At 47.7% G+C, this 12708-nt stretch overlaps 1 protein-coding gene across 2 annotated transcripts in view; it reads right to left on the bottom strand.

The window, feature by feature from the left end:
• Window positions 1–5867: 5867 nt before the first annotated feature.
• The window catches only part of SRGAP3 (SLIT-ROBO Rho GTPase activating protein 3), a 267299-nt gene continuing 260458 nt past the window's right edge, over window positions 5868–12708 (bottom strand). For both annotated transcript variants that reach the window (XM_025375437.1, XM_025375438.1), the window contains exon 22: window positions 5868–11218. In XM_025375437.1, coding sequence (XP_025231222.1) covers window positions 10805–11218 — 414 coding nt within the window. In that variant the 3' untranslated portion in view covers window positions 5868–10804. The remainder of the gene's footprint in view (window positions 11219–12708) is intronic.

Below are 12708 nucleotides of genomic sequence, written 5' to 3'. Positions count from 1 at the left end.
GGCTGCATCCCCAGTACCCAGAACAACACTTGGTGCACAGTAGGTTTCAAGAACTGTTTGTTAAATGCGGGAATGGACTGCAAAGATGTGACTTTGTTTAGCTACCAAGCCCACCTCACTCAGAAATAGCACTTGCCCCCTAGGTGTGGTTGAATATTCATTTCATCCATAAATAATTATTGAGTACCTACTATGTGCTGGACACCCTATTACCATCTCGAGATAGTATGGACAAGATAGACAAAACCCCAGATTTTCTGGAGCTTACATTCTGGGTTGGGGGAGACAGACTACACATAAGGAAACAAATCAATTCCAGTGATGATAAGGGCAATGAAGAAAATAAAACATATTAACCCGATGGTGACTGCTTTAAGCAAGGAGGTCAGGGGAGATGTCTCTGAGGCAGTGAGGAGTGCTTGGGAGACCTGATACTAGGTTCTCTGGGTATCAGAGGAAGGTCCCAGGCCTTTTTAGCCACCCCACAAATCCCAGCCTGGGGTCTAGTATGGAGCCTGCCCCAGGCCTCCAGTGTGAGCTGACCTGCTTTCTGGGGTGGCTGAAAAGCCCTGGGAAGTTCTTGTCCTCTCTCTGCCTCTCCTTAGCATCCCTTTATTTAAACACAAACCTCTGCTCACTGCCCAAAAGAAAACTGCCACTTCTGCTGCTTCCAGGGGGCAGTGGTGGGGGCGTGTTGAGGAGGATGTGAGGTGTGGGGGGTTGGGGAGTCTCTTACTCCCACCTCACCCCCATCCTTCTCCACATCCCTCCACTGCTAAAGCTCCTCTTCAGGCTACTCCAAGGCCATGCCTTGCTACTTGCACTGAGGGGTCCTTTCTAGACTTCCCTGCTTAGGGGTGGAGGCAATTGTCTGGCAGGCTGTTCCTAGGAGGCCTTTCCCCAACCCCCGCACACCTCTCTCTCTAGGGAATTTCCCAACATAAAATGCTCCCTCGTGTTAGAGGCAGGACCTGACCCTTGGCTGCAACCTGGGGCAGGATGGCCTGGTGAAACCCTGCATCCATCCTTGCTCCTTCTTTGGGGGCTGTGTGTGCAGCCGATGACCACCTACCCCACCACAACACCCCCCATGCCAAGGACGCACAAACTCCCTCTGGGTGAGGTATCTTGGGTCAAACACTTCCAGTTCGGTGGAGCTCTCTGTTTCAGATCACACCCGTGTCCTGCCTCATCCTCAGGCCTAAGAGAGAGAATGAAGACCCAGCTCCAGAGTGAGACTGCCTAGTTCTGAATCCCAGCTCCATGATGCCTGAGTAGTGTCTCCTATGGCAAGTTACTTAACCTCTCTGTACTATTTCCTCGTAGGTTAAGCTGGAGTAACATTAGTACCTGCTTTAAAGGGTGGTTGAGAGGACTAATGAGTTGGCCTTTATATGTGAAGGGGCTTAGAACAGAGTAAGTGCTCAAACAGGTTGGCTATTATCATTCTGTCTACTTTTTCCTTTTTTTTTTTTGTTTTTTGTTTTTGTTTTAGACAGAGTCTCGCTCTGTTGCCCAGACTGGAATGCAGTGGCTCAATCTTAGCTCACTGCAACCTCCACCCACTTGGTTCAAGTGATTCTCCTGCCTCAGTCTCCTAAATAGCTGGGACTACAGGCATGTACCACTACACCTGGCTAAGTTTTCTATTTTTTGTAGAGTTGGGGTTTCTCCATGTTGGCCAGGCTGGTCTCGAACTCCTGACCTCAAACAATCCCCCTGCCTCAACCTCCCAAAGTGCTGGGATTACAGGCGTGAGCCCCTTTTTCCTTTTAATTGCAAGAAGCAGAAATCCCGCTCAAGTCACATCAAGTAAGGAGGGTTGAATGTAAGGTCTCCCAGTGAGGAACAGGCACTGGGGCAGGTACTCAGCTGTGGCTTCCAGCTCTCTCTGGGAACTGGGTGGTTGTGTTCTCAGAGCCTGTGATCTCCGCCACTGGCTTTGCCCATTGGCTTTGTCATTGTGCTCACGGAGTCCCATCCCTAGTGACTTCAGCCTCCCTGTGGTGCAGAAGGGCCACCTCTCTGCCTCTGACCTCCTCGTCATTGTGGCCTCTCATCTTCTGCTCCTCCTGCTTACAGGGCCTGTTATTTGTTACTTCTGGGTCAAGTTTCCCAAGAAAGGTCATCTGCAGGTCCAGCTTTGCCAAGGGCCATGGTGACTAACCAATCTACCATCACCTGCTGTTGCATCAGCTGCCATCCTTGGCTCAATCCAGTGGAGTCAGGGGGTGGATGGGGTAGCACAATACCAAACATGGCCATCAAGGGAGCTCCCTTTAGAAAGCAGAGGGGGTGTGGTGGGGCTGGTTGCCCTCCCCCTTGTGTGCTTCTGCCAAGGCACTAAGTGAGCCCTCAGAGCTGGAGGAAATAAGATTAGCTTCCCCAACCCCCTTGTTTTACAGATGAGGACACTGAGGCCCAGACAGGGGAAGAGACATTCCCCAAATCTGGTAGCCAATGAATGGCAGAATCCCACTGAAGCTTTTTCCTTGGATCTCCTTTGGTTCAGTCACTCATCAGGTGCCCAACAACCTGCTCTTCCTGTCTGCAGAGCACGGAGATGAAGCAGAAACTCTTTAAGGAGCAGAAGCAACCATGGATGAACACAGCAGCCTTTGCTGAGTGCCTGGATGGTCCAGGGATGTTACGTAGATCATCCATTCCAGACTGCAAATAACTCTGTGGAGAGAGCCTTCTTAGCGCTGTGTTCCTGAGGAAATGGAGGCTCCAGGAGGTTTTGTCACTTGCTAAGGTCAACCAGCTGATAGAAGTCAGTGTTGGGATCCACACTCAGATCTGTCTGAATCCAGAGCCTTTGCACTTACACCCATGATTGAAGCTCATCCAAATTACCTAGCAAGTGTGAGGCATGGGAGTGGGAGATGCTTGGGGTGGGTGGAGGGAGAGTGGCTGGGGTCTAGGGAGCATGGGTCAGGGTCCAGGAAAGCCAGAGACCCTTTATATCCCTCATTGTGATCCTGGGACTTGGGGCAAGCCCTGGATCTCCTCTGTTCCTCAGTCTCCCCATCTGTAAAATGAACATCCCACCTAATATAAATCTCTATGTTCTTGTGGGAGTTGAGGTGGAAAAATGGGAAAATAGAAAGTGTTCTCAACAACAGTAAAGACACATGTGGCACTAATGCAAGGAATCGATAATAAGTATTCTCAATGTTAGGGTTTAAAAGAAATAGATGAGTAACAGAGTTATCATAGGTTCCTGAGAGAAGCTGGGATAGACCTTACTTCTAAGGTGGCTGTCAAGGCAACCAGACCTCCCTGCAGCTAGGCATTTGGGGTCACAGAATCCCTGCTGGCCTGAAAGCGCTTAAAGTCCTACATTTTAAACTTCCTGAGGGTCAGTCTTCTCATTTATTAACTAGGGGTGCTAGCAGAATCTACCCCCACAAGTTGTTTGTAAGAATTCAATGAGGCAAGGCATGTGAAGTGCTTGCCAATGTGTCAACATACAGAATGCACTTGATGGATATTAACTTTATTATTGTGAAGTTAACGTAGAGTCCATGAACAAGGACAAAATTCTAGCATATTTGCATGAGCATTTTTCTAGTGTATCAGTTAGCTCTTGCTGCATAGCTAACCACTAAAACTGAGAGACCGAAAACCATCGCCATTTGTTATTTTTCATGGGAAGCCCCACAATCTCCTTTGGGCAACTTGTATTCTTCCCTGATGCAAACTCTTGGTGGAACTGACACCATCCTTGAAAATACAGGTTGCTTAGGCCATTTGTCTATTCTATCCCTTGGTCTGCTTTTGGGATAAACCTGTGGCTTAATAATGATCAGTGAGAATCAGACCCAAGACTACTGAAGCTGAGGAGGTGCAGATAGCAGAAGCTTCAGCAGCCACTGGGCAACCATAAAATAACAGACAAGCTGTCTGAGCATAAAGTCAACCCAGAGAGCTAAGTAGAGCCAACCCGAAAGAAGAGAACTGCACCCTGGAGACAACACTCACATCCTCACATCATCCTGGGTTTGAAGCCATTTCTAGCCTGGAGTTTCCATCCATGTGAGCCAATAAATTATCTTTTGCTTAGGGCTGTTTGGGTTGAATAGTTTGTCATTTGCAAACAAAAAATTCCTAAACAGATGTGCCCAGAAAATGGATGATCCAGCAATGGTCTACGCTTTGTGGCTGACAAACTAGTCAGGCAGCTAAAATCTGCCCTTTGTGCCTCTGTGGGTTAGAGACACTGTTCTATTAATCAATGAGTCAAAGTCAATCTTAGAATTCTAGAGTGATCATTTTGTGCAATTGGACTGTATGCAACTTGAGGAAAGGAACCGGGGCTTATCATTCTGTGTCCCCAGCAGCTAACTTGAGGCAAGTTGCATAAAAAGGTGCTTCATACATGCTTGTTGAATGAATGAAAGGCTCCTGATTTGAAGCTTTCAAATGCGTATGTTGCTATGAGCAAGTACACAGATTATGGAACACATACAAAGTTTAGCCTCTTAGAAGGTTAGGGGTTTGAATGTGTCCCCTGAATTTATGTGTTGGAAACTTAATACCCAATGCAATAGTCTTGGGAGAGGGCACCTAATACGAGGTGACTGGTTCATGAGGGTTCCACCTTCATGAATCAATTAATGTCATTGCCATGGGAGTGGGATTATCATGAGAGAAGGTTATAAAAGAGTCTGCCCCTCACACTGTCTCTTTTGCCCTTCTGCCTTCCACCATGAGATGACCCTAGCCAGATGCTAGTGTCATGTTCTTGGACTTTCCAGCCTCCAGAACCATGAGCCAAATAAGCTGTTTTTCTTTATGAATTACCCAGTCTGTTCTATTCTGTTACAGCAACAGAAAATAGACTAAGACATTTTCATAGCAGAGGTGTCTGGAATTAGCAAGAGACCATCACTGAGTGATGAATGTTTTTGGTGGGAATGAGTCACTGAGGCTGCAAAGAGACCCTTCCATGAAGACCCAGCAGAGGTTTCATCACAAAGAGAGACTGAAAGCCATCACCATTTATCATTTTTCATGGGCAGCCCCACAATCTCCTTTGGGCAACTTATATTCTTTCATGATGCCAAGTCTTGGCAGGATGCAAAGGCCCTGAAGTATTCCTTGACTGCAACAAGCAGCAAGCTACCTTCATCATGAAATCCTGCCCCTAATCCTGCTATAATGAGTACAATGCTCAAATCAGAGGCAGTGTGACAAACTTATAAGGAGCATGGCTTTGGAGTTAGGCAGACTGAATTCAAATTCTGGCTTCTCCACTGCCTAGCCTAACCTTGGGCAAGCTGTTTAGTCTCTCAGAGCCTCAGTTTCCTCATCTGCAGGACATAGTATAATAATGATACTTACCTTCAATGGTGTATTGAGAATTAAATGAGAAAATACGGGTAAAGGGTTTAATATAGTGGCTGGGACAGAAATAAATGGTCAATAAACAGTTCACAAACACACACAGGTAAAAAACAAAAGTCCAAGAGGTTGTATGACATTTGTAGACAATGAATATCAAAATGTTGCATGTGCCTTGATGCATCAGTACCCAGTGGCCTCTGATAATTTATCTTAAACTTTTGAAGACACTTTCTGCAGATGACAGCTACTACTCCCAACTTGCCTTTGCTTTGACATTTCCAAACCCTCTTTTCCCAGGAATCATCCTACAGTTAGTTACCTTCTTCAGTTAGCTCTACAATGGAAGTGGTCCTCCTTGTAACCTTACCTTCACCTTGTTGGATCTGAGCTAATGGACATTTCAAAGGTGGTTCCTAGGGGAAGCAGGCAGACAGTGTGGACTGGAGGACGGGGAGTCCCCCCAGGACCTCTCCACCCCTGATGTGCCACCTCGCCCTTTCAAAAACCACTGGAGCATGTTTGAGAAAAGTTAAGCTGTTTTATTTCACAGGATAGCTCCACGTCAAACCAGCAGGCACCATCAGAATACGCGACAGAGGATCCAATCAGACACTCTATAGGACGGGCGTTTGGTCGTAAGGTAGAGAAACGATATCCAGAAGAGGGCAACATTTATCATCACATGGGGACAGGCAACCAGCAATTTCCTAGGGTGGTTTTGGTTTGTTTTTCCTGTCACAATTTGGGGAGGAAGGAAACCAAAGGAAACGAAATAGACCAGCCACTCTGAAGCAATCAGAATCAAACCTATTGCCAAACCATGTAAACAGTCACACTGCCGGGAACAAGGGCCTGGGCAGAAACCCTAGCCAGGATCTACTTCCGTCTAAGGAAGGAAAAGTGCACTCTGGTTGTTCTGGTTCAAGGAACAGCTTTGTTATTTGCCGGGGACAGTTCACACAGAAAGGAGGTGTCAACAAGGGGCAGCAATGGCCATGTGGCCAGTCCCAGAGGGACAGTGGGACACTGGCAGATCAATCTCAGGGAGGTCAGGAGGGCTTGGACCTGACAGCAAAGTCCCTTCTCTCGGCTCCCCTGGGCAGCTTTGGATATGTGGGGAATGCTCTGTGTGGCTGCTCAGAGGAGAGGAGACCCCAGAGAACCGGGGAAGTTGACATGAAATGTCAGCGTTAGCTCTGCACAGCAGAAAATCAGCTAGGCAACACCTCGGCTCACCCCTTTCTGCCTTTCCTCCCGGCCACCACCCCCACTCCCAGCCCAGCAGGGGCCAACCCCATGGTTGTGAGCCAGCCACTCTTCTTTCTGGGTTTCTCAGGAGAGTGAGGCATTTGCTCTAGTGTGGAACCATCTGAATGTGTGAAAAGTTAGGAATAGAAAGACTGAGAGGAAGAACCATTACCCGAGTCCTCATGTTTTTCCATTAGCTGTGTACATGCACTGAGTGCCATATCACGACCAGGTCACGAGAAGTCCTCCACATTTGTGCCTCCTGAATGACAAAGAAATATACCCAACAAGGCACTCCAAGGGACTCCAACAGAGAAGAAAGCCCCACATAAAGGCCCCTTCCCACACTGGCTCCTCTTTGTGTACCACAAACCAGTTTTAAGTGTTTATAAGGCAGATCTCTGAACTGCTGGTTCCAGCCGATAGCCAAAATATGGCTCAATTTCCCTGCGTCTCTTCCCACTCCGATTTCTTCATTGAATAGAAACCTTTCATCCCTTGGGAATCCATCTCTCTCCTGACCCCTGGCCTGGTGACTTCAGAGAAAAGACTCCAAAGTCTAATTCCCAAGCTCGCAATTCCCTCCAATTGTGCACTCTGTCCGGGGTTCAAAAGGCGCTTCAAGGTGAGAAATCGTTAGCACTGAAACAAGGAAAGGCAAGAATTTTTCATAGAATCCCACAGCTCAGAGCAGCTCTTTAAGAGGAAAAGGGAATAAAAGGGGAGGGGGAGAGTGGGGTAGGAAGCACAGCTTGTTCTCAATTTTATCCAGAAAGCTCTTTAGCGGCAACTGAGCCACAAGGCCCAGGAAACTAGACCAGGAATTAATTGTCTTTGGTCAGTTTTAAATGAACAACTTGCTGGTTCATTCCTAAAATAGATTGAACATCGGTTATACATAAAGACAAAAGGCTTGACCTCAGGATAAGTCGAAGGTTAAGAAAAGAAATCATTCCATGAAGCAAAGAAAAAAAAAATGCCCGTTGTCAACTAACTGATCAGTACGGCTTTCAATAATGGTGATGAACAAGTAGGTAAACACCACTTCCCCTTGTACAATTGGTTATATTGAAGACTACTAACTAGGTTACTACGTTTCCCCCACACTCACTGTACAGTTAGGTATTTGTTTTTACATTGATCTATCTACTAGGTGCAAAGATTTGGTGAGTGGCATTGGCTAAAATTTAATTGTAGCCTTTTTAAAAATTACAATTTCACATTTTAACAGTTACTTTCCAGCATTTAAGCAAATACAGCAATATATAGTGGACTAAAACAGGCAGGAGTCAGAAAGAGAAAGCCAATGTTCAGGGAACGTTGATGGCACTGAGTGCTGTGGAGGGTGACTGAGACATGCATAGTGCCAGATGAGGAAGTGGGAACAGGGGAGGGGGGCGGGGAAGTATTTTTCCACTTGGCCGGCGTCAAGGCTCAGATTTGGGGCTGGATGAGTGAGGAGACGTCTGCCATCTGCGTGTGTACATCCCTAAATGTGAACTCATCAGCCATTTCCCAATGGAAAAAAAAAATAGGTGCTTAAAGAAAACAGCTAAGACTCTGCCCTCAGAAAATTCAGTGAAAGGCAGGTCCATTTTCAGTAAGAAAAAAACAAAATCAGTCAATTCAGAGAAAAATCCACATGGTCTGATTGGTGTTATGTATATCAGGCAACAGATTTTTCTACTCTGATTGTTGCTTTTAATCTGGTAGTTGTGGCAGAGATTGCTATATTTTGCCTGGGAGGCTATTGGATTTAGGATCTGGGAGTATCTTGAGGGTAGAAATCAGAAGTCTTGTGTCCTGGCTGGACAGTATAGCGTCCAGCATGCGAACACATGACTTTAAGAGCCTGACGCAGCCTCTGCTCTTAACCAGTGTCAAATTTTGGGCAGGTCACAGCATAGCCCAAGGCCTTACTCTCTTAAGCTGTAAAATGGCAATAGCTTTCTGTGCTCCAAGGCAGATGGCCTTTCGTATCCAGGAGCTAAAGAGAAGGGTTCATTCTAGGCCAAACAAGGGAGGTCAAGTTTGACACCGGCCTCTCCCTGAGATCCTTTTTCTGTTCCTTTCCTGATGCTCCCTTCCATTGTGGGGTGTCAAGTCCAGTCCTTCAGACAAGGTAGAGTGGCTTTACCCTCCTAACACATCTAGGTGCCAGTGACTTAACTAGGTCCCTCCCTTTGGGTGTATTTACCTTTTTGTCAGGGAACAGAGGAGAAGGCACCACTTAATCCAATGGGCTGAAATGTTAATGATGGAATCCAGGGCTCTTATTAAGATGGCAGGAAAATTCCACTGCTCACTTCTGAAATACCATTGGGAGGTTTCAAATAGAAGGGCTGAAGGGTTCTGATCTAAGACTTACCTTACTAATGACAATCACAAGAGCATTGTATTGATTCAATGTTTTCCAGTGTACACAGCTTGCTCACTGCTGTTTGACCTTTATTACCCTATTTTATGGAGCAGAAAAGCCAGGCTCAATGAGGTGAAGTGACAAACCCTAAGTCACAAGGCTCCTAAGTGCTTGGGGCTGGGACTCAGACTCTGGGCCTTTTGACTTCAAACTTCATTGTCCTCGAGAGAGAGGAAGCTTGGGAAGAGTAGGGAAAAGCCCCTGGGTCTGGCAGGAGAGGGTAAGTAACAGTGGCCCACAGGGCACACAGATTCGCCTATGTGCCATTATCCAGAAACAGCTCATCTCTGGAAGTGATCAGAAGACGAGGTAAAATGAAATCAAAGGAGAGTGACCCGGAAGGGCTTTACTCGGCCAAAAGGCAAAGGCCTTGCTGTTACACATGAAGATCATGCACCCATTTCTATCACCACATTTTCATCTACACTAAATGTTCTGGAGGGAGTGAGTGAAGAGGGAGGGAAGGGAAGCTATGTCACTTGTATTAACTCAACCGACAGTGTCCTCTAGGACAGAAAGTGTCAAGGACTGCCCCTCCCTGGCCCCAGTCTGAACTGGGCGCTCACGGCTCATGCGTTTCATGCAAGACGGCACCAGCCACAGTGCGTCACAGCCTGATTTAAAATGAAAACGATGTGACTCAAAGTCTCCTTGCCTGTTTAGTTCCAAATCTGACACAGTATAATTAGTAGAACCAGGAAAAGAAAAAATTAAATAGTTTGAAAATGATATAAGTTAAACCTCTATAGTTACCACAGATTTATTCCTACAGCGTTTCTAGGTTTTGAAGTATTCCACACCACTGTATTTTTATTTTTCCCTTTTTCCCAACCACATGTAATACTGTGCTATGATGGGGCTTAGGTTCTCACTATCCCCTGCCTCTACACACAAACACAAGGATGTGGTAGTCTGGGGTCTTCTCGCCAACTTTCTCCCATGCCTTCGGGAGTACTGTTGGCCTTTGGCCTCCGGGTGGAAGGGCAGGGTCTCTGGGGTGGACGGGGGTGGGGGTTTCCTATGAAGGGTTCCCCACCTCTGGGAGCAGCCTGCTTGGGGGTACTGCCTGCCTCACCCTTCCTTGAGGGGCAGACTGTTCTGGAAGGCCACGACTTCTGGAGACAGTGGGAGTCTGTTTTCGTTTGTGTTTTTCTGCAGGTTAGTGGTATATTGCTTCATTCGCAGTTACTATGGGCCTCTAAGTTCTCCCAGAAAAGTCCCTGCAAATCCCACCAAATAACTCGGCGGGAGATGTTTGGTGGCATGGGTCTGAGGTAAATCTAAGTTTCATAAAAAGAAAAAGGAGATACTATATACACTTAGTATGTGTGTGTCCAGATCTAGTATATGTATATAGATGCATAAATATATATATATACACACACCTACAGACACATACATACATATACATGTGTATATATGCACGTGTCGATATACACACACATATAGGTATGTAGAGAGAATGTCGAGAGAGGAAGTTTCCAGTGACGATATGCGGGAGAAGCCATGTGGTATTTTGCCTCCATGTTAGGAAATGCTGTGGCTGGGGCTGCTCCAGCTCCAGCACTCCTCTGGGCATCTGTTGACACGCGAGAGGTCTGTAGGATTCCCATGGCTGGACGTGAGCTGCAGCCAGTGCCTGGGCCTCAGCTCTGCACAGACACACCCTCCCAGACTGACCTCTGCCCTCCAAGGCCAGGGTCACTGGGAAGCACATGGAAGCCACCAAGGCCACCCCGGGCCGTGGTGAGCCACAGTGGGCCATGGCGGTGCGGCCCATCCTGCAGGTCACATGGTGCCCGACTTGTCCGCTGAGCTGTTGGGGAACATCTTCTCGGTGGGCGTCACGGCCGGGCTGCCCACGCCCGAGCTGCTGCTGCTGCTGGACCGGTGCTGGACCACCGGCCGCACGGGCCGCATAGGGGGCGGGCGGAGCTGGGCGCCAGCCAGGCGGGCGGACAGGGCTGGCTTGAAGGTGGTCATCATCTCGGTGGAGGAGCTGCTGCTGCGGCGCATGGCGGCATCGGGGTCGCGGATGACGATGGTGTGAAGGGGACTGGCGGGCTCCGAGCTGATGGGGCCTGGCGGGTTCTTCAGGGGCTCCAGGGTGTCCAGCACCACATCTGGCGCCTGCTTGACGGTGTTCTGCCTCTCGAGTTCCCGCAACTCGTGCAGAGCCGTGCTCATGGTCTTCTCGATGTCCTGGGGACAGAGAGAGCTGGGGTCAGCAGATTCTGGAGACCTGGAGTCATGTCCTTCCTGTCTGCTAAGCAGTTTCCCTTCTTAGGGAGGTTCCCCAGAAGCCTCGCGGCAGGGATGGAGATTAAGTCCTCAGGATGTCTTATAATCCCATGGGAGAACCAATGTGGATATCCCCTGCATGCTGCCTTGCACAGGAAATAGATTTAATAAGGGCAGGTCAGACTACTGACAAAGAGGGCAGGCTCTGGAGTCAGACAGACACGGATTCAAATCCTGGCTCTACCACTTCCCTTGCTATGTGACCTTATGCAAGTTCCCTCACCCTCTGAGCCTCCAGAATCCTCATTTGTAAATGGCACATCATTATAATATGGACCTCAGGGAGTTGATGAGTGCATTAAATGATACAGTCCCTGTGAAGAGCCTGGTGTGACCCCTGGCACAGAGTAAGCACTCAAAAATACTAATGACAATACCAGTAGCAATAATAGCTAACACTAAGCACCAATCCAAACCCTGTCCCCTAATAATTCATTTAATCTTCACACTTCTAAGGTAGGAACTACCTTTATGCTCATGTCACACGTGAGGAAACAGAAGCTCAGACTGGTTAAGTAACTTGCCCAAGGTCACACAGCTAATTAGCAGCATAGCCCAAGTCTGAATCCAGGCAGTTCAGTACTTTTAGTTTTTAAAAAAATCCTTGGTCACAGAAAAATTTCTTGGAGATTATGTATCAGAATGTTCACAGTGCCCATCCCAGAATAGAGGGACTGCTACTCTCTTCTCTGTATTATAATCAGAAAATTTTGTTTTTTAAAAAGTGGAAATTTTAACAGGCAAGAAAAATCTTCTGCCTACATAATTCCCAAGGATGTTATAATATCTGAGAGCTCACCAGGAGGACAGCAATCTGAAGTACTCAGAGAGAGAGAGCTCCCCACCGCCCAGGGCAGCCTGGGCTCACCATGCCCCAGGGCAGCTTCCCTCAGCTCCCGTCCCCTCATGCCCAAGGTGGTGCTGTCGCTGGTAGGCAGCATTTAACCCAAGAACCCTTGGACAGGCCACAGGGCCCCGGACTTTTGAGTAAAAAGACTCTGTGGCCAGTTGCTGACCATGTGACCCTGAGCAAATCTCGATCACTCTGCACCATATTTTGTTCATCTATTACAATCCCAGACATTTACTGTGAAGATGGGGTGAGATAATGGATATGATGAAGTTTTGTAAACTGCCAGACAGTGGTTTACAAAATCCTTCTAGCCCAAGAGCCCCACAGGTTCCCATGACTGTTGACAGGGATGCCTCCGCATCCCACAGACGTGAGAGGAGCTGCCCCGGCTCAGCTGGGCCAGATCCCAACTGGCTTAGCGATCGAGGGCACCGTGAGGGATACTGCCTAAGCCACCACTGGTAGGTTCTGTGCATAACCTCATGGAGGAATGATGACTATTAAGACAGGCTTGCTTTATTGCACATCCTAAAAAAAA

Source organism: Theropithecus gelada, chromosome 2 (assembly GCF_003255815.1).
Source record: "Theropithecus gelada isolate Dixy chromosome 2, Tgel_1.0, whole genome shotgun sequence".
NCBI lineage: Eukaryota > Metazoa > Chordata > Mammalia > Primates > Cercopithecidae > Theropithecus > Theropithecus gelada.
Note: the sequence above shows the minus strand (reverse complement) of the source record. Positions and strands in the feature narration are given on the sequence as shown.